The sequence below is a fragment of the Gordionus sp. m RMFG-2023 genome, chromosome 2, assembly GCF_954871325.1.
Source record: "Gordionus sp. m RMFG-2023 chromosome 2, tfGorSpeb1-WG-v2, whole genome shotgun sequence".
Lineage (NCBI taxonomy): Eukaryota > Metazoa > Nematomorpha > Gordioida > Chordodea > Parachordodidae > Gordionus > Gordionus sp. m RMFG-2023.
This window is the reverse complement of record NC_088776.1, coordinates 29,694,202-29,716,260: the sequence shown is the minus strand read 5'-3', so window position 1 is coordinate 29,716,260 and position 22,059 is coordinate 29,694,202. Positions and strand designations below refer to the sequence as shown.

General features: G+C 27.8%; 1 protein-coding gene and 1 long non-coding RNA gene across 5 annotated transcripts in view; one reads left to right on the top strand and one right to left on the bottom strand.

Annotated features, from left to right (window-relative positions):
• LOC135923708 (uncharacterized) overlaps positions 1 to 20,100 on the bottom strand; it is a 40,758-nt gene extending 20,658 nt beyond the window's left edge. Inside the window, exons 1-4 of one of the 2 annotated variants that reach the window (XR_010571262.1) lie at positions 19,951 to 20,100; positions 15,445 to 15,513; positions 14,947 to 15,001; positions 9,206 to 9,332 (exon numbers count right to left, since the gene is read on the bottom strand). This is a non-coding gene — a long non-coding RNA (uncharacterized LOC135923708). Of the gene's footprint in view, positions 1 to 9,205; positions 9,333 to 14,946; positions 15,002 to 15,444; positions 15,514 to 19,950 lie in introns of those variants that run through there. The other variant, XR_010571261.1, reaches the window with a different exon arrangement.
• Positions 8,071 to 22,059, top strand: part of LOC135923707 (collagen alpha-1(XV) chain-like) — a 32,572-nt gene continuing 18,583 nt past the window's right edge. For all 3 annotated transcript variants that reach the window (XM_065458612.1, XM_065458613.1, XM_065458614.1), the window contains exons 1-3: positions 8,071 to 8,720; positions 8,766 to 8,870; positions 9,278 to 9,341. In XM_065458612.1, the coding sequence (XP_065314684.1) occupies positions 8,079 to 8,720; positions 8,766 to 8,870; positions 9,278 to 9,341 (811 nt within the window). In that variant the 5' untranslated portion in view covers positions 8,071 to 8,078. The remainder of the gene's footprint in view (positions 8,721 to 8,765; positions 8,871 to 9,277; positions 9,342 to 22,059) is intronic.

The following is a 22,059-nucleotide window of genomic DNA, read 5'->3' as shown; positions in this document are numbered from 1 at the left end:
AACATCCCTGCTTAATATTCCATCAATGATAGCATAATTCATTGCCTGCACACCTTGGACATTTTTAATAGCCTTTATTTATATTTGAATATCTATATAACCTACACATTGAAAAACTCGATCTCATCGATAAATATTTCTTTCGTACCGGCTACATATACAAACCCATTCGCGCATTTTTGCGAATCTCGATATTTGATTCTGGATTTTTTCTAACAGAACATAGTGATACCTTTTAAAATATACCTAGATCCTCATAGTAACCTTGATATTTTTTTGTTATTTCTACATCATATCATTTTTTTATCATTTCACCTAACTTTTTAAGGATAAATTGCGATCCAAATTTATACAATTTTATACATATTCTTCTTGTTCTTGATATAATTTCTTGTGAGGATGTGAACCTCCTTTAGGTGCATTTTTAAGATGGAAGTTTTTATATTTGTCACTGTTTTATAGCTTACTATAACATGATTCTATATATATATATGATAAAACCTTTTTAATGCGTTAATTATTAGAGCGTTTGTTGCACTATTAATGTTTTTTTCCTAATTACTATCATATCTTCATGATTTTCATTTTTTAAAACAAAAAACAATTTCTTTGCGAAATATATACTCATCAAATGGAGTAAATGACAAAATAAATTGCAATTCTATAGATTTTAACATCTACTTCATTTTTAGGTTTAATTATTCATAAATCAAATAAAATAGTATTAAAAATACTTACAAAAAAATTATTTACTTGCTAAAAATTATTGATTACTTCTTGTATTGTTAAAATTTCAAAAATAAGAATTTCTTGATTTGATCAAGTATTTAAAGTCTGATTTCAAATTAGACCTTAATTTATGGTATCTACGATGGCTCTTTTGGCGGATCTTTACCCAATGTTTTGTCGGCCATCGAGTACGTTGAAATGGAAGCTTCGAAAATTGGTCTTTCCTTGAATAGAAAAAAATGTGAGATATCTTCCCTCAACAATAAGAATTTTATCCCTCTCTCAGATTTTAAACATCCTGAATAAGAACTCTGTCTTTTAGGCTCTCCTATCGGCTTCTCAACTTCCTTTTGTCAAAAGTTTTTTGACAATTTGATTCAATCTCTTTTTAATTCTCTTAAGAATCTTTCTCATCTTCCTAAACATCAGTTTTTTTCCTCACCAAAAAATGTTTGTTCTTACCTAAATTCTGGCACATCTTTAAATCATCTCCGGCTTTCCAATATTATTCCCTCCTGAAGTCCTTCGAATTAAAATTAAAACACTTTATCGAATCCCTTTTAGTCCTAAAGTTTTCCGATTTTAATTGGTACTATGCCTCTATACCTGCTTCCGGGGAGGACTTGGATTTTTATCCCCCTCATTAATGGCAATTGCCTGCTTTCTTTCGTCACGGATATCCTTTAACGACTCGATCTCCTCGCTTATTGAGTTGAACGATCCCCTCTTAACTTCAGCCAAACAATTTTGGCTCACTCTAGTTCTCCAAGGATTCAAGCTGCCAGTTTCCAGTCATCTAAAGATCTTTCTGGGCCCCATGCTTCAATGTGCATTTAAAAAACTTTGTTTATTTCCAGATCTTACTAAGCTTCAACTATTCAGAAACGCAAAAAAAAATTATAACAACCATGAATGGCTAGACGCGATTGCGAGTTGAAAAAAAGGAAACGTTACTCACAAACGATGAGTTTCAAATTGCCATTGGCCATAGGCTTGGTTGCCTTATCTCTTCGGCTGACACCTGTGCTGCCTGAAGCAGGTAGATCCATTCTCTAGATATTTTTTTTTGTCTTAAAGTTAGTGGTCGATTTCTGAGACACGATAACCTAAATAGGTTAATCGGCAAATATTTGATTTCGGCTGGTTTCCTCAATAGTTTGAAGCCGTTAGGTCTCCTAAATGAGGACGGTAAGCGTCATGAAAGCATGTACTATCTTGGCACTGCGGCAAAAGACTTGTCTGGGATGTCTCATGCGTTACCTCATTTCTGCCTAACAGAAACATTGACCCCTTGGAACTCCAACAAATCAATAAATGCAATAAATATAGGTCTCTTCTTAATTCTTTTATTTTTATTCCTCTAATTTTTAGCGTTTTGGGAAACCCCGGTCCCCAATCTCTAAAATTTTTAAATCAATTGGGTAAAAAAATTTCAATAAGGACAGGGGTTAAAAACGAGTCACTATCCCTCAAACAAAAAATTCAATTCGATATCTTAATAGGGAACTACAAGTGTTTCGTTTCCCTCCTAATTCTTCCATATAATATATTAAAATAAATTATAATAATAAAATTATTTTTTTTTCTCTTTAGCTTTCACCTTTTCTGGTGGTAAGCTCCTTCAACATCTCTCTCCACTTTATGTTATTCGTACAATCTCTTTTATCTATTTTATACTTCTTTATATTGGCTCTAACTTTATGGCCCCATTGAAGTTTTGGCCTTCCTCTTTTACGTTTGCCCATCACTTCCAATCTTTCAACTTTATTTCCTATGTAGTTCATAGGCCTTCTCATTGTGTGCCCATACCACCTAAGTCTGTTTACCATTAACTTAGTCTTAATGGGCACTACCTTTAAACTATTTAGTATTCTTGTACTGCGCACCTTATCCTTTCTTGTTACCCCAGCAATCATCCTCAGCATTCTCATCTCCATAGTTTGTAGACTTCTCTCGTCTGATTCTTTGGTTGGCCATGTTTCCGAACTATATAGAATAGTTGGTTGTACTATGGAACTGTAAATTTTTCCCTTTAATTTGTGTGGGATTCTTTTGTCAAATAGCACTCCAGATAAAGATCTCCACTTTAACCACCCTTGATTAATCTTATTCTTTATCTCTTTTTCTATTGTGCCGTTTGTTTGTATAGTGGAGCCCAAATATTTGCAGCTTTCAATTGCGGATATCTGCCAATCATTTATATCAATACTCTCCGTTTCATCTCCTCCTATCACCATATACTCCGTCTTTTCCCTATTTACTTTTAATCCGTGCGTTTCTAGGATATTTATCCAATTCACTAACCTTTCTTTCATTTCATCCTTGGATTCGGCAAGTATCACAATATCATCTGCAAATATCATATTCCACGGGACTGTTTGAGGTATAGACTGTGCTAATACATCTATTACTGTAATGAAGAGAAGTGGGCTGAGAGCCGACCCTTGATGAACTCCTTCGGCTATTGTAAAGCCTGCTGAAGTACCTGTTGTGCTACGGACCATTGTTGTATGTCCCATATACATATCCTCTATTATTCTTATATATTTTTCGGGAACTTTTTTGTGGCGTAGCGCCCACCAGATAAGTTTTCTTGGGATTCTATCAAAGGCCTTTTCTAGATCGAGAAAGACCATGTGTAGCTTTTTGTTCTTTTCCCTGTATTTTTCACTCATTTGCCTAATTGCATGGATAGCATCGGTTGTTGATCTTCCAGGCATAAAGCCAAACTGTGTCTCTCCTATTTCGATTATATCTCTTAATCTTTTTTCTATTATTTTTTCGTATAGTTTTAGACAGTGTGACATTAGTTTTATGCCCCTGTAATTTTGACAATTGTGTGGATCCCCTTTATTTTTGAAGATAGGAACTAGATAGCTCTGCCTCCATTTTTGGGGGACCTCTTCATTTCCAAGTATTTTATTGTACAGATTTGTGAGGAGATGTATTCCATCATCTCCTAGTGCTTTAAGGCTTTCTATTGGAATATCGTCTGGACCCCTAGCTTTGTTGTTTTTCATATGCTTGAGGCATGTGATTATTTCTTGTTCTGTTATAGGTTGTACAAGGTTTTGACAAGGGGAGTGTTCGTCGAGATGCAATATGTGGGAATTAAAGTTGAGAAGCTCCTGAAAATATTCTTTCCATCTATTCATTATTTCTTTTTCCTTTATTATCAATTTCCCATCTTTATTTTTGATTACTTTCGGAGCTCCGTTTATATCCCTAGAGTTCTTTTCTCGCTGTTTGGCTAATCTGTATATTTTATTTTGCCCTTCTTTGGTATGTAGATCTTCGTACATGTCATCGTATGCCATAGATTTGGCCCTAGCCACCGCCTTTGTAGCTAATCTCTTGGATTTTTTGTATCTTGACTTGTCATCTGCATTTTTGGATTTGTACCATATTTTATAAAGGGCTTTTTTCTCCTGTATAGTGGTTTGTACCTCTTGATTCCACCACCATAGTTCTTTGTGTGATTTGTTGCCTCCTCTTGTCAAGCCTAGCGTCGATTTTGCAGTGTCTATTAATCTGGATGAAAGGTCTGTCCATATTTTTTCACTGACTTGTGAGCAATTTATTGTTTCAATGTTTGCATTGATTGCAAAGGCATCTGTCATTGTTTTTAATTTGCCCCATTTGATGCATGGTTCCAGTTTTATCTTATTTTGAGTGGATTTATTTGAGATTTGTAAATCCATGATTAGTAGCTTGTGTTGCGCGGCGATATCTTCTCCTGGGATGACTTTGCAGTCTATTACATCTTTTAATCTTCTGCGAGAGATTAGCATGTAATCTATCTGTGTTTTCCTAGTACCACTTTCATATGTTATTAAATGACTATCTTTTTTCCTATAGTAGGTGTTGGTTAAGGCAAGGTCGAAGGCTTGCGCAAATTTCAGTACGTGCTCTCCTTCATCATTTCTTTCTCCGTATCCAAAACCACCATGATGCCTTTTGTAGCTATCTCTTGCTTTCCCCACATGCGCATTTAAGTCACCACCAATTATGACTAGGTCATCCTTAGGGATTTCCATTACAGCTACATCAAGGATAGCTCTAAAGTCATCTTTCTCTTCTTCCTTGCAACCCGTTTGAGGAGCATATACTGATAGGATGTGTAGTATTGATTGACCAATGCAGAGTTTTATCTTCATTAGTCTATCAGAGATCCTGTTGACTTCTACAACTGAGGAGGTTAGATCTTGACTGAGGATGATGCCGACACCGTTCCTATTGCTAACAAGTCCATTATAGTACAATTTATACCCATCTCCAATCATCAAAGTCTTCTGTCCTTTCCATTTCGTCTCTTGTATACACGCTATATCAACTTTTCTCTTGTTCAACATTGATGCCAATTCTCTCGTCTTACCTTTAAGCGTCCCAATATTCAAACTTGCCAGTCTTGTCTTCTTTGCTTTGACCTTTACTTTATTTTTCACAGGATGGAGGTCTACACCCTGCGCGTCGCATGGAGGGAACGCCCTAGCTTTCATATTCATATTTTCATTTGTGTCCTTCATTTTGTTTATTGGACAGGTATCCTTAGCACCCGGCTGTCCAGGCCTGTCGGTGACCGGGGTGTCATCTCTAAGCTCCGAAATTCATCATACCATATGTCTTTACACATCAGTCATCGAAGAAAAACTTGAAAGTTTTTATGGTTTACCAGGATTGAACCCGCGTCCTTGTTCATGCTCGTGTTTCCAAGCCTACATCTTACCCATTAGGCCACCCCGGCGATATAATAATAAAAAAAAAAAAAAAAAAAAAATGAATAAAATTATATTAATAATTAATTTTTATTATAATATTTTGTTATTCCCATTGGTTATATTTTACTTTTTATATTAAAAAAGTGAAAATTTCTAATTAGTTTAACAATATAAATTTTATGTCTCTAAAAATTACCAATATAATGATTATATTCAGTTTTTTTTAATTTTTTAAAGGATTAAGTAAAGAAACTTAGAATAGTATTATCGTTTGGTATTATATTTCAATATTTATTTATAAAAAGGTACATTAAACCAAACGATTAATTTAATTCAGTAATTGTAATGAAATAATTTAATATGCAAAAAATACTAATTAAAAAATTTTTGTTTGTTAATGAAAAATAAAAATTAAGCGCAAATTAAAAATAAATAAAATATTTTTAAAGAAACAATCAAAAATGGGGAAAAAAAAATTGAGAAAGATAAAAATAAATAAAGATTAAAGCTAACAAAGAGATTACAAAAAGTTAGAAATAAAATAAGAAGAAAAAATTAAAAAAAACTAAAAATTTAATAAAAAAAATTTATATTTTTTAAATATTTTAAATAATAACGATTTCCTATTTTGAATAGAATTATTTTTTTGATACTTTTCATTTTTTTGGGACTTTTCCTTTTAATGATTGGATCTTTTATTGATCCTTCCTTTTTTTATTTGAACCTTTCCCTTTTGTGTTTGATACTTTTCCTTTTTGATCGGACTCTTTCCTAAGCCTTTGGGACTTTTCCTTTTTTGATTGACCTAATACTTTTTTAATCGGATCTTTTTTAAACGGGAAAACCTGTAAATCAAAAGTTATCAAATATTTTATGTTTAATATTAAAAAGAATGGTTACTTAAGATCTCGTGGGGTAGAAGGCGGGGGGGGGGGGGTTGATTAATTTATTTGATAAATATATTTGTCACTCAACAAAAATAACTACAAATACAAATTAATTTTTGGTTATAATTTTATTATAAGAATATAATTTAACTTTCCCTAGGCAAAACATTAAATTGTATTGGGGGAATAGGTTTGAACTTTGGAATACCCCCCTCATTTAGACGTTGTAAGGTTTATGAATCAAGAAAACGTAATATTATTTTCATATGATATTTTTTCATATCCATCAACCATATGCGAATTAAGTGATATTTGCTTTACAAAAATTTAAAAGGTGTTTGATATTTGATTCTCATATCGATACTGAAGGCTAGTTTTGCTATTAACCTTTTGGTAATGTTTGCCATAGGTTATTACGAAGAAATCCGCTTTGATTCCAAAATCAAATTCATGATGACTTAGATCATGACTTTTTAAAATTCTTATTGAAAGTTCATACTGCACCATCAGGAAAATAGCATTTTTGATAAATGAAATTTCGATTTAAAAACACCTAACATTTATGTTTAAAATAAATTTAAAAAATTTTGGTCTTAAATCTGCAAATTTATTTAAGGAACTTTAATATCAATGTGAGTTTCTTTAAAATTCGAATTTAATTCATTAAGATTACGTATAATGAGATTTTTGTTCAATTGGCACTTCTTTTCGTTAACCTTTATTAATATAAAATAGTTTTTATCAGACATTATACAACTGTTTTTAGGAATCAGAGACCTGCAGGCCCAGTCCTAAGCCCGGACTGGGTGCACGGACCGGATTTTTTATAAATATACCCGAGGGGGGCCTGAAATTTTTTTAAAATACCCGAGCCGGTATACCAGGCCCGGGCCTTATATTTTAAATCGCCATTATTAGCTATAAAATTTAAAAATAAATATATTATATTTTTAAAAATCCGAGCCAGGCCTGAAAATATAAAACTTGGACTGTGTGGGTTGAAAAATTTGTTTTTAAAAAAAATCCGGGCCCGGCTTTTTAAATGGTACCTCTACAGGTCTGGGATAGGAATTATAAAATTTTTCGATTAATCTAGGAAAACATTCCTAGGAAAAATGCTAATTTGATTTTATAAATTTACTATTTTCTATTTCCGGTTTTTGACATTCAAATTTGTATAAACAATATTTAACATTATAACTTTAGAAGCTTACCATTATGTTATAAAAATATAAATGACGTTTCTAGCTCATTTATAGATAGATATCTAAAATTAAAAGGAGTGTTTATCCAACAAACCCTTTGAACCTTTAGAGGCCCGTATCTCAGTTAAGTACATACCTGGGGGCTAAAAAAATATTTATTTATAATATATGCAAACTCTATTAAGAATTTTATAGAAATCTGAGAGGTTTGGGTTGAAACTCATGTTGATTTGTCATTGATTTGACCAATAATATCTAGCGAATACTATTTATATCTTTTTTATAGATTTGAAATAAATTGTATAAATTAATGTATCATATTTTATTTAGATTATTCAAGGTTAAAGAACAAAATTTCTCTCTTAGATTTGTATTGTAATTCTAATGTTAATGGTATTGATATCAAAACAATTATAACTAATCCGTCAATATTTGATCATTTAAATAAAAAGAATAAAACCTTCTTTCAAAATAATGGTATTATAATATCAGGAAAATTATTACCAAATTATCAAGAATATAAAGGATTTCTAGTCTCAATGGTGCCTTCTTCATTTCATAAAAAAAAGAGAATCATATTTGATACTTTTTTAGGCATCCCAATTCAAGGGAACAGCAATCATTATCCTCTTTTTGGTATGGAAATAATTCGTTATCAGGATATTTACGCTAATTTAAAACCCATTGTTAAACCATATGGAAATAATTATATAAATTTTGATGAAAATTTGAAAGATCATTTGTATTTAAAATTGTATTTTACTTTAATTTTGATTGAAGATAAAATAACCAAAGAAAATCAGAATAATGATAAAATTACTTTTCTATTTTATATAAAAACACCTCAAAATGTTATGGGAATTAGGGGAAATAACCAACTTCATCATCGTTCAAATATTATATGCGGGCCAATAAATAAAAATGTAGAATCTGAAATTGATCATTTTAATGTTAAAATAAAATGGTTAACTCAAACCAACCAAGATAAATATGTAAGAATGCTTGTGATTGAACTATATTGGAACTGCATATCGATTGATAAAATTTATTATGATTTTCACAATTATCCAAAAAGTACTATAAACAAGCCAATCTATTTTCTATCGTTTAATATTCACAATACTACAAAAATATATGTGGGAGACTATGAAACAGCATTGTCAAATAGAAATCAATTTTCGGTATACATTTTTTACTAACTATATTATGCAGTTAACATCTATTAGGGTTATATATTGGATTTGGATCTGGAAGGCTTTAGAAACAATCATCCAAAGTGCGATATAAACATGGATAAAAGACGACCAGACATACTTAATAGAATAAAAAGAGTATAGATAAATTATGAATATAATCAATGTGTCTGTAATTAAATTTAATTTTTTTCTTCCAATATTTATTTAAAGTGAAAATAAATTTTAATAAATAAGGAATCAGTCTTTAGATTGATTCTTATATAATTATTATTAAGAATTAATTTATTGTAATATAATTTATTAAAATTCAATCTTTTTCTTTTTGAAAGGTGGTCATAAAGGGTTTTAATATATTTAGATGGCCCTGAAGGGCAATAAAAATAGTAATTTTAATGGGCCAAATAATTTTTTTTATTAAGCTAATATGTAAAAATTTATTTTTAGTTATAAATATAACTATGCCTTGTTGTGTATATACTTCGATATGATATTATTTATTTGATGATATATATTTATGTCTTCTCTTTTGAATATAAAAATAGCAAAATGACGAAGAAACATCATCTCCTCAAGAATCGATCGATGAATCAGATGGGTCTAATGACAGTAATAATTATATAAAAATTTTAAATGATATATATATTATTTAACTATATAATGATAAAACTTTAACGATAAATATAAATATTATAACAATGTATTAAGCCTCTTCTGCATTTCTTTATCAATCTCTATCATCGGAGCTTATGATTGCTACAGAATTTCCTTTAATAGGATGTAAATATTTATAAACACATTTTTTAACATTAGTTTATAGTAATATAAAATTAATTTTAATAAACAACGTTGATTATAGTCTATATCTATCAGAATTGTTAAACGGTATATCTAGATATACAAACATTTTATATGTATCTTATCTAGCTATATTTTTATAAAAGATCTAATATCTAAGATACATTTTTACTCTATATCAAATAAAATATATTTTAAAACAAATATGGGAGCCAGGCGCTTAGTCTAAATAAAAAGCTTAGCAAAGCCCTAAGGATTAAAGAGAGGGGGAAAGAACGCATTTATTTGACAGCGTACTATAATTCAGATTATAAGATATAATTTTAAATGCTTCATGGGGTTCCTTTCCTGACTAGACGGGATGAAAACCTTTCCCCCATCTTTTCGTAGCTCATAATCATTTCTTTTTTTCCTTTTTCAAATAAAGAAATGTATGTATTACCTTTCTCTTGTCCTTTTTAATATTAGATATTTTGATATAATTATAAATATTATAATTGATTTTTATAAATACAATATATCATGTTCTCAAAAAATTATTTGCATGCTAATTTTTAGAGTTGTAAACGAACGCGCGTTTTTTTTGAAAAAAATAATGAACGGCGTTCCTTTTATTTTTTACAAACGCGTTCGAATTTAACGTTCGTACAATTTACAAAACACTTTTTATTTTTATTTATTTGAAAAATTTAATATCCGAATTTTTTAAGAAAATAGTCCTATATTTTTTCAGCTGTTCTTTTTTCATATTTCAATTTTTAATAAGAGCTAAATTCTTTTAAATTAAATTTTCCTTTACTATAACTTTTTTTCAAATCTTTATTCCAAACCAAATAAAATTCTTTCTAACGTCACCTGAATCTTTATAAAGTCTTCTTGATTCAAGTTAGTATAATGAAATGGAGAACAAATTAACAGGCAGGTTACAAATTGCGTTCCTTAATATAAATGGAATGAAAAACAAATTAGCAGATCTCTTAAGGTTAGATAAAGTAGATATCATAGGTAATCAAGAAGCCCACTCTCCAGGGAATAACACTGCAAACTTTAATGATTATAAAATATTTTGCTTGGGTAGCACAATCTGGTCGAATAGCCTTCCCTAATAAATAAACTAATACATAAATTCACCATCAAATTCGTACCCATATCTGAAAAATGTGATCTTCTCTATTTAAGCACGAATTTTAGACCCAAAATAATAGGAAATTTTTATGCCCCATTAATTAGAAATGAAAGATTAGGCTCCATCGACATAATAAATATGATTCACTTCCTATCGTGCAGATATAATATAATAGTTCAAGGCGATCTAAACTTGAAAATTGGTAAAGAAGCAGAATATGTTAGCAGTAATATCATCGGATATTCTTCCATACAACAACCGAATAGCTAGGATAGCAAGAAACATCTTGATTTCTACAGAAACAAGAACTTTAAAATCGAAAATATCTTTTCACCGAAAAATAAACACATACACCTTCGTGAGGGCTCGGCAGATATCCCAAATTGATTTCTTCATCTCTAATATTCACTAGTAGTTTGACGGCGTTAAAACATCAACTAATATAAACCTGCAGGATCATAGAATGCTTATAGCTAATCCGTAAGGAATAAATGGGGCTATTATAACAGAATTAGACAAAACTCGACTGTACTTAGTACAATTCATTTGAAAACAACTTTACACGTAAACTCAGTAAATTACAAACGCCGAAAGATTTAATAATTTTTGTTTAAGCATTAAATTGGAAAAGAGCTAACTTCTAAAACATAACTATGCACGGAAACCTAGAATGCTGGAAACTATTTTAAAATGATCTTGCAGAATCATATGATGGTTTACAAAATGTAAGTAATTTATCAAGGAAAGAATTGATGTCTAGTGAGACATTAGAAAAAATAAATCAACTAAGAATGAAGAAGTGCTCGAATAAAGACTTATGGAAAACATACAGAGATTATTGCGGAGTGATAGACAGATTTACATATTAAAAAAAGCCATTGATATCGATAAAGATATGAAATTAGGATTTATGACGCCAATAAAAAATTAAAATATTCCTGTAAACCTTGGCAGTTTAGAAAACACCCCTCTATAGTTTTAGGAAACAGAAAAGCAATCATTGACCAGGATGTAATTTCCCTCAAAGACCCACAAAAATTTACTTATTACCGAACCGTAGCCCTACATCCTGTCTCAAAGATTTTTATGGCCCTCTTAAAAAATAAATCATATCATCCACACTTCATCTTTTCCCCAAATACATATGTGCGTACAGACCAAACAAAAACATAGTAGAGCCAATATTAACCCTGAAAATAATTATGCATTGTTGCAAATACAAATACCCTCCTACTTCACATTCGTGTATTTTAGTAGATCTTTGGATAATATTAATCATGAAGCTCTATGCGAAACGGTTAGAGCGCATTTTTACAATCAAATGCCGTATTAACTGCCAAGCGTTCCTATCTATCAGATGAAAATTTTGAAAAACAATTGTTATTAAAATATAAAAGAAATTTTTTATAAATAAAATTATCTTTTTATTCGCTATATTATATTGCATTTATAATTATATTATCAAAATAAAACTATATTATTTTTTAACAAGGCTAATATACTGTGTTAAAAAATATAAGACATTTATTTTTATTAAATTTATTTTTAAAAACATTTTATTATAAAAATTTTGAACGAATGCCATTACCAAAAGATTTTTTTTTTAAATATTTTATTGGCCTCTTATTTTGTAAATTGAAATCGTTTTTAAATAAAAAAAAATTTTCATTTTTATTTTATAAATTAATATCGATTTCAAATTTTCTTTGGTAACATATTTATCTACCATTTTAAAATTTCCTACCAAATCATTTTAGATTTTTCACTATATAGCAACAATAACATATTCAAAAAATTATAATTTAATGTTTAAAATTTATTTAAAGAATGGATATAACGATTTTTATAATTAGTATTTATAAGAATCCGAATTCTATTAACAAAAATATACAGAAGACAATTTTTATTTTTACTCATAGTAATTAACTTAAATTCCTTGTCCAACACATAGAAAAAATTACAGAAAGCGTGTCCAATTTGATGGAGCCTTCTTCATCAAGCAGTAAGGGCTTTTATGGCGTTAGAAAAACATATTATAAATGCTCTTTCTGAAATAGTAAATAGCCTGAAAAAGTCATTTCTCAAGAAATAGATTATTGGACATAATGCTAAACAAATTTTTTGTTACATTAGAATATATTAATAAATTATTTAATTACATGAGTATTTATGTAAATGACGAATTTCATAAATTATGTTATAGTTGAGTATACAGAGCTCTATGGATTTAATATTTATCGGCTTCAATTAGCAGTAAGTTAAGCTCATCACTCTAATATTAATAGAAGAATACTATAAAATAAATCGCTTTATCTCCCTCATGGATACATTTATAACAATTTAAATGAATGAAAGGTTCTTGATTTAAATATTTGGCAGATTTTTATTGTGAGGATGTTAATTACTAGCTGAATGCAAGCAATGGCATAAATCTTAACCATGGTTGTTAATTTTCCAAAATATACTATTTCCTAATATATTAAAATTACATTCCACCTAGGAGTACTTTTCCAATAAAAGAATATTTTCTTCTTAAGAAGAATCAAAACATACCTGAGAAGTGCTACACCTCTGAAAATAAATTGAATGGGTTAGCCCTTCTTAATATACATTGTGAATTGACAACACACTGATAAATTATTAAAAATTAGATCAAACCAAAAGAAGATTGAATTTCACATTATAAATTTATAATAAGCTTCTTAATTATATTTTTTGTGCAATTCTATTACCATATTTTTTTCATGATTACTTTGTAAGTTTATTTATATAATTCTTAAGAATTTGTATATTAATCTATATTTATAACATTTAATATTTTTAAATATAATTTAAATATCAAATTTTATATGCTTTAAAAATTTATAATTTTTTCACAAAGTTCTTTTTCGAGTCATTTATTAGATACTGATTCATACGCATTTAATATTTTATCATTAATTTATATTTGAATATGTGTATTCGAAGTTGTCAACATTTTCTAGTCACTAGTTCTAATAAATTTTTGAAATTTTATTCTTATATAACCATAATAATTTTAATTATCACCACCCCAGATATCGAATTCATGCGTCGCCCGATATATTCAATGCTGTTAATTAACATTACTTTAAAAAAGTAGTACATAGCTACAACTACGTTAGTCTACTGATTAGCCATTTCCTCAAAAAAATAGAACGCTACAACTACTATTTTTATAATGTAGCATCGGTACTTATGTGGCTACTTAAAAAATTATGACATTTTTTTTATTAAGAGGTGATATATATAATATAGCCATCCCAATTATATATTTTATTTAATAATCTATATTAAAATTTAATAATCTATATTAAAATTTAAAATATCAATTCTAAACAAAATAAAAGAATTTCGTAATAATATATCGATTTTTAATTAATTTTTTATAAATTTTAAGGGAAGACGTCTCACAAAGTTTTTCTTTTTATCTAGCAAAGAATCTTGTTTTCCCAAACATCTTCCACCAAATAAATTTAAAAGGGAGAATTGGATAAAATAAGAAATGTAAATTAAATCTTATTTATGACTAAAAATAAATACATTTCGATATCTTTTAATATATAAATAAACGCAAGAAAGAAACTAAAGAATTTGAGCAAATTAAATTTTTTAAAATACACCCATTTTATTTAATCAAATTATCAATAAATAATTTAAATTAATTATACTCATCATTTTAACTTATTAAATCTAAGATATTAATAAGACTGGAAATTTTGAAACAAATTTATAAATTCTTATTGATTCGCATATGTTATCACATTCAAAAATAATTCAAAAAAATATTAAAGTATCTTTATTATATTACCATAGAAGGAAATTATCTCGTCGACGATTGCGAGATATTCCTTGATAATTCTGAATTGTTTGAAGAATATACACAAACCCATAATTTTTTTTTATAGTAGTTATTAAGTAGTGCATTTTAGCTTATTTGGAAAAAAAATAGCGACTACTTAGTGCCACTCAAAAAAAATGTAGCGTTGCTACTGTAGCGCGTTGCTTCTAATAGCCATTAACAGTATTGTACATGTTAGCGTTATAAATATAATTTATTTATAAATGTAAATTTTAGGCGATGTCCAAAATTTTGAAAAAATTCTAAAATTTATCTTTTAGGATATAGAAATTTACAAAAACACACAAAAACTTATATATTTCTATAATTTATCATGTTTGATGATTTTTTTAAACTTTTATTTTCATATTTTTGTTATATAGTGGTGATATAAATGTGTATATAAATTTAAAAAAATATATACATAAAACCTTTGGCTCTGCTGCGCTCACTCTCTCACTCTGTTCCATACGACGCTTTGGACGCCTTAAAATAAACATTAACGTTTGGATTAGTGTTGAGGGAAAAATGTTCAATTAATAAATATTACCTACGCCTCTTTATTTTGGATATAGATTGGAGAAATAGTTGCTTTAACTATAATTAAAGTGGAGGCTATTTTGGCAGAAATCGGGATATTTTTTTAAAAAATTACAGTTTTGTAACCTATTAGTACTTTAGGCGCATACGATAAATTTTTTAAATATTAATATAATTCAGGCTTAAACTGGAGGGGTTATTAAATTATTAATACAAAAATAATATTTAGAGAAATATTTAGGTAAAATTGTATAATTTTTTGCTGTATTTATTTTCTAGTATGTTTATAAAAATATAAGGGATGAGGGCGGGGGGGGGGGGGGGTGTATGAGAATATTTTCTAATAATTTTGCCTAGATGAGAAAGTGCATGTAATAAAATTTGTTCACTTTATAGCGCTATATCCAGTGAGTCGTACTCTGTGTAAAATAGAGGAGCGCGGTGAAACGAACGCGAGTCTTTTAAAAATGTAAACCAGCAAATAAAAAAATTGTATAAATTACAGTTAATCCAAGTTTAATTTAGGTTAAAATGTAAATTTATTAGGGTATATCATATTGGTAAAAAAATTAAATCATTTTTGATTTACTTAATTGTATATCCTCATTAGCTAATTAATAATGTTTGAGGAAAGATATATATATGCTCTATGTGCTGGAAGTTAGCAAAAAATGAAGGAGAGGGGATTGAGTAAAAATGTTTACTAAAATGATTATTAATAAGTAAAATGTTAAAGCCAATGGTAGAATTTACCCCTCCTCACATAATAGACTTATTCGAAAAGCAGATATGTATAGATATAACGAGTAAATATAGTATGGGGTAAACTATATATAGAATAAGAATTTCTTATATAAATATGGGATATTAAAATTACAGCATAAATTATATAAGGATGGAAGGTATTATTTGGTATTTGTTCATTTATGTAATGCAATAGTACTAAAGCAACAGGCCATTAATTCGTTGCCAAAGATTATTTTCGTCAATGTAATAAAAAATTTAATTATAAAAATAAAAAAGTTATGCATGGGTAAATATAAAAAATAATAATAACGTAAGTTATAAGCATTAAATGACTATTAAATATTTCCTGATCTAATTTTTTCCATCCTTTTAATGATTGTGCGCTTCTTTGCTCTATATCAATATATTTATTTATATATGGTGAATTCCATGACAAATCAACATAAGTTTCAACCCGACCCCCTCTGATTTTTCAAATTTTATACTAGAGTTTGTATATATTCTAAATAATAAAAAAAAAATTTAACCTCTAACTCTAAACAGCGGCTGAGATCCGGGTCTATAAAGGTAGAAAAAAATGTGGAATTTCTGACAATGCTCTATTATATATATATATATATATATATAATTGGATATAATTGAGCTAGAAGTGTAATTTAAATCTCTTTATATAGCCTTTAAAGATTATAAAAATGACAAAAACCGGAAACGGTCATAATCCGCATTTTTTTCTCTCAAATTTTTTTATATATTTTTATTGGATTAATTAATAATGTAAAATTTTAATTGAGGGCCGGGCAACAGATTTTAGAGATATGCTATTCATTATTTAATTATAAAAATTTGTAATAAATATTTGATAAATCATTAATAAATTTCCGATTTTATTCTTTTTTTAAAACAGTAGATTCAATTAATTCAAAGTTGTGAAGGCCTAAGAAATGTACTTCCTTGGATGATTAACATGAATAAATCATTAATAATTGACAGTAAAATTTGCGACTTAAAAAATTACATGCTCCAACTATAATCATATTTCCTTCAAAATTTAATTTCACTAGGATTATATTATTGGTCACCCTTGAACATCTAAATGCCTCATTTCTATTAATGGGCGAGACATTAAATATGAAAATTGAGCGAAAAAAGATATCTTATCAAAAAAAATTGAAAATTTAAGAAATAAATAAGAAAGTTTTGATAATTTCTTCAGACTATAATTTTAATATTAACGATGAATGTGAAATCACTAAGCAATTTAAAAATAAATTAGAAATATAAAAATTTAGATATTGACAGATTTACCACATTCTTGGACCCTAAAAACAGAAAGAATTTTCTACAATTAAATTCATGGCAAAGATGGCAAAAAACTGGTCAATGAAAAGTTTGTTTGACCAAATCCATGTATTATAAGGGCTGGGAATATTTATCCATAGATTTTATTGGAAAATTTTATAATTTCGATATAAAGAGTCGTATAATGCCTGGTAAAATTCTTTTTATATCAATAAAGGTTAAAAAAGAGAATCAATTGAAACTTATGCAATCATAAGGAATTATATTTTAATAAAGAAACTCATATTGATATGTGCTTTAGTAATTAGAGGATTTAAGACCAATATTTTAATATTTATTTCAAACTAAAATAATTTTCCCTAATTCAAAATTTATCAAAAATATATTTTTTTCTGAAATGAAATTCCCATCATTCTACCTTTAATTCAAAGATATTTACAAGTAAATGGAGTAAGTTTTTCCCAAAATACCTCATTTTTGGGTATTTAGAAGCCCATATCTCACCCATTGTTTGGAATTGGGAGTTAAAATTTTATTTTTTTCTTAGTTATAATTTATATAAACTCTTGTAAAGATTTTAGAAAAATTTGAGTGGAACGGGTTATGAATCAGGTTTTTTGTTGATTTTTCATGGAATTCACTATATAGATAAAAAATGAAAGATAAAAGAGTTGATAATTTAAGTATAGTATGTTATGATTATTTTTGGCTGACGAGCCTCTAGAAATTGTGATGGGTAAGAGGGAGTAAGCGAAAAAGGAACAAGAGGATAATTAATATATATATTATTTAAAAAAATCTTGGTTGGGTTGTAAAATAAGCAAAAATCTTAGGAAAATTTTGTTAAGAAAGCATTTTAAAAAAGTTAATTTCAAATGAATATCAAAAATTCATGGAAAACATAAGAGCCTCCAAAAAAGGGGCTGTTTTAAAACAAAATATATAGATTTATATTTTGGAAGTAGGAGAAAACAAAAATATGAGTTAAAATTAAAAAAAATTCTGTTCTCGATAAGAATGATATTCTTCTATTTACAATTACCCTTTTCTCTTTGAGTAATTTCTAAAATACAGACAAAATTAATAAAAATAAATAAATTTTACAAATTCAACGGCCATAAGAATGAGAGAATTGCACATGTTTTCAATTTCCCTTTGAAATAATGTGCATAAATATAAGCCAATTTATTCAAAATATTGCATAAATATAAATCAATTTATTCAAAATAACAATAAATTTATATCATTATGTTGAAAATTCAGCCAGACAGTGTCTAAGGGGGGTGGGTTAAGACCCGTTTGCATCCAATTTATTTTGATGGGAATGATAGGCGCCTTTAAAGGGGGTAGGATAAATTTTTATCTATTAAATTTTTATATGAAGTGGGACAAAATATATTGCTGTAAAAATTAATACATTTATTATAGACCTATTAAAATACAATGATATTGTTAATCATCGACCAAATTTATATATTACATACAATCATAAACATTATTTTCCAAATAAAACTTTCATATATCCTTTTATGTAATTTAAAAGGGTTAGACATTCTCAGCAAACTCATGTTCATGCCAAACAATATATCATAATAATGTATTCATTGTAAATGAGGGGGTTTTAAATTGAATTCATTATCTATAAAATAACTCATTTCTATTCACAATATTTGATAGTTGGTAGTAGAGCTAAAATATTTAAATGATTCAATGGGTGTACCATTATAATTAAAAAAATGAAATTAATAGTGGGAATAACGCGGCCGGTGGTAGGCATAAGATTTAGAAGGGGGTTTTCATTCAGTGAAAATCCTGACATGTAGACGCTGGCGCCAGGAGTGAAAGTTATAGTTTTAAGTCTAAAAATGTTCCAAAAAGAGGCAGGAATTGAAAAGTAAATTTTTTTCCGGACCGATTAAAAAAATTTGTAGGTTATGTAGGGGTAGGAAAATTGTCCTTTTTTATTTTCTAAATTGATTAGGTCTAGAAAAATTTTTTTCAGGTGGGTTTGGTTAAAAATTATTTTGCTTAAATTTAGAAATTAATCTGTTATGAATAAATTATTTTACAAGGTTCTCAATAAGTATAATAGAATAAAATTTATAAGAATAAATACTTGAATAATGCATGAAAAAATGATTTTTCGATATAAAATGAATTGGTGGTGCAAATCATTTTATAGAAATATTATAAGAAACCAAAATATTCATTTTAAAAAATCCCAAAAAACCTTTAATAATCGAATAGATGTGAGGGGGGGGGAAAGGAGGTAGACAGTTTAAAATATATAGATATAAGTAGCGCAAACAACTACATTTTAATATTTTTTTAAATAAATTTCTTCCAACGATGGAAGCTGGAAGATAAGCTGAATATATCAAACTTTTGAAAATTTATTTCGGCATATGCAAACGATTTAAGTTAAAAAAGAAGAAGACATAAATTTGAATATTTTTTAAATTTATTAGTAAATAATTTCACCCTCAATTAATCGTCTCACAATTAAGGATAAATAAAATGATTACTCATAAACTTCCTCTTCTTTATAAATATTGCATTAATCAATCATAAGGAAGAAAATAAGCTTATTATTCAATTCAGCGACTTCAACAAGCCTTTCCTTTTTTTGTGCCAAATGTTGATTTGAGGGGAGGATAAGATTTTTGAGGGGGTAATTCCCACCTTTAATGATGATAACGTCATCACAAATATCTACACCCCCCACTTCCCCCTTTCAATCCCTCCGCAGAAGTTCCTGATTTAATTACAATATCACCAAAATATTAATTTTAACATTTTATCATACCATAAATTACAATACATTTTATATATAATAATATAAATTTAACTTTTGCTCTAAATTCATTTCCTAATTCTATAACTGATTTTGCTTGTCCTTATCTCCAATTAATAAACTAAATGATAAATAAAAATGATTTAATCTTTAAAAAGATTTAATTTCTTTTTATAACTTAAATCATAAAGTATAATTTTATATATACTTTACATGATGTAAAAAGAGCTCCTTCCTGATCAGAATAATATCCTCAAACTCATCCTTGGATTTAATTGGTTGAGTTTAATAATATTAATTTGATATGTTAGATGATAATATAATAAGAGTCTTTATCAATTAAAGATTTAAATTATCATAAAGAATTTAATTAATATTTTATAAATTATTAAATCAATAATAAAATTTTACATACGTTTCACACGTGATATAGTAAAAGCTCCTTCCTAATAACTACTGTTGTTAAACGGCTCGATTTAGGCCGATTTTTAAAAACGGCTAACTTAATGTTTAATTCATAAAAATATTATTCAAGGCTAAAGATTTTGCTCACAGTTCACACAAAGGTTGGACACCTATTAGCGAAATTTCGAGGCTTAGAAAATATTTTCTGGCTATATTATTGAGTTAGCAGTTTTTAAAAATCGCTCAAATCGAACCGTTTAACAATACTACTAATATCTAATAATCTCTGTCATCATGGGATATAATTGGTTGCTTGAGAACAATATTTATTTGATATGTCATATGATACAGGGTTTCCCATTCAAAATAAGTCCAAATCAAAAAAGGAAAAATATCAATCAAAAGGAAGGTCCGGTCAAAAAAAAGTATCAATCAAATAAGTAAAATAAGAAAAGGTTAGATCAAAAAAAAAAGTGTCTATCTAAGAAAGTGTTGATCAAAAAAAGAAAGTGTCAATCAAAAAGCAAAAGTGTCAAATAAAATAGAAAATGTACAATCAAATTTGGGATTCCAAATATATAAGGTTATTTTACATACAATTTCATTAAAATTAAAACTTCTGAAAGTTTAAAAACAATTTGCTTAAGAAAATAAAGTACGCAAAAATAAACGAATAAATAAATGATTTAAAATAATAACCGTTAAATTTAAAATTATTACATAAGTGATTTATCGATCAATTAAATATTTTAAAAATATTATTTAGAATAATAATACTTAACAAATAAATATACGCATATAAAACAAAAATGAAGATTCTCGAAAGCTAGAAGGCTCTTGTATGGCCCTAGCTATTTTTGTCATCTTTCGAATTGATAATAAAGTAATTTTATATATTTTTTAAAAAAATCGAGAATATTATTGAGGCTCAAAATTTTATTTTTAAAAAAATTAATTTATTATTGAAATTTACAAAATCGAGTTTGGACGCATAATGTGTTAAGAATCATTTATTTTTTAAAAAAAGATTTTTGACTTTAGATATGCTCTATAAATAAAAATCAAGAATATATTATGAATTTAAATAATAATATTTTCTATTAAAATTTACTGGGGAAACGTGGATACGTTCCATCTAGGATAAAGATATTTATTTTATAATACTCTTCTACTGACCATATATTAATGTATGGACGATGAGTTTACCTTGCTGCAAGTTGAGGGAGACAAATATTATAACGTATAGCTCTGCTTTTGACTCAACAATAACATATAAAATATGAAATCTTCATCAACATTAGCCCTTATTTCCTTGAGTTCTAATAAAATGCTCCCCGCTAATCTCATCTTCATCAAGTCAATGTCATGTTTTTAAAAAGTAATACATAAAATAGTTGTATAATTAAATAATACATTCTAATGAGGAAAAAAATTTTAAATAAGCATTGAATCCATTGCTTCTGAGGAAATATTTATTTCAGGCCATTGTGATATTTCAGTAATAGCAAATAATTGGCTCTTCTAACTCCATAAAAGCTGTTACTGCTTGATGGCGGAGACTCTATCTCGTTGGGCAAGGTTGCAATTTTTTTTTCCCTGTTAGACAAGAAGTTTCAGAAATAATTATTATTTGACTAGAAATTTAAAATGGTAGATAAATATTATACAACTAAAAATTTGAAAATAATAGGTAAATATTACACTAAAAACTTGAAATCGAAATTAATTGATAAAATAAATGAATGTGATAACTTATGAA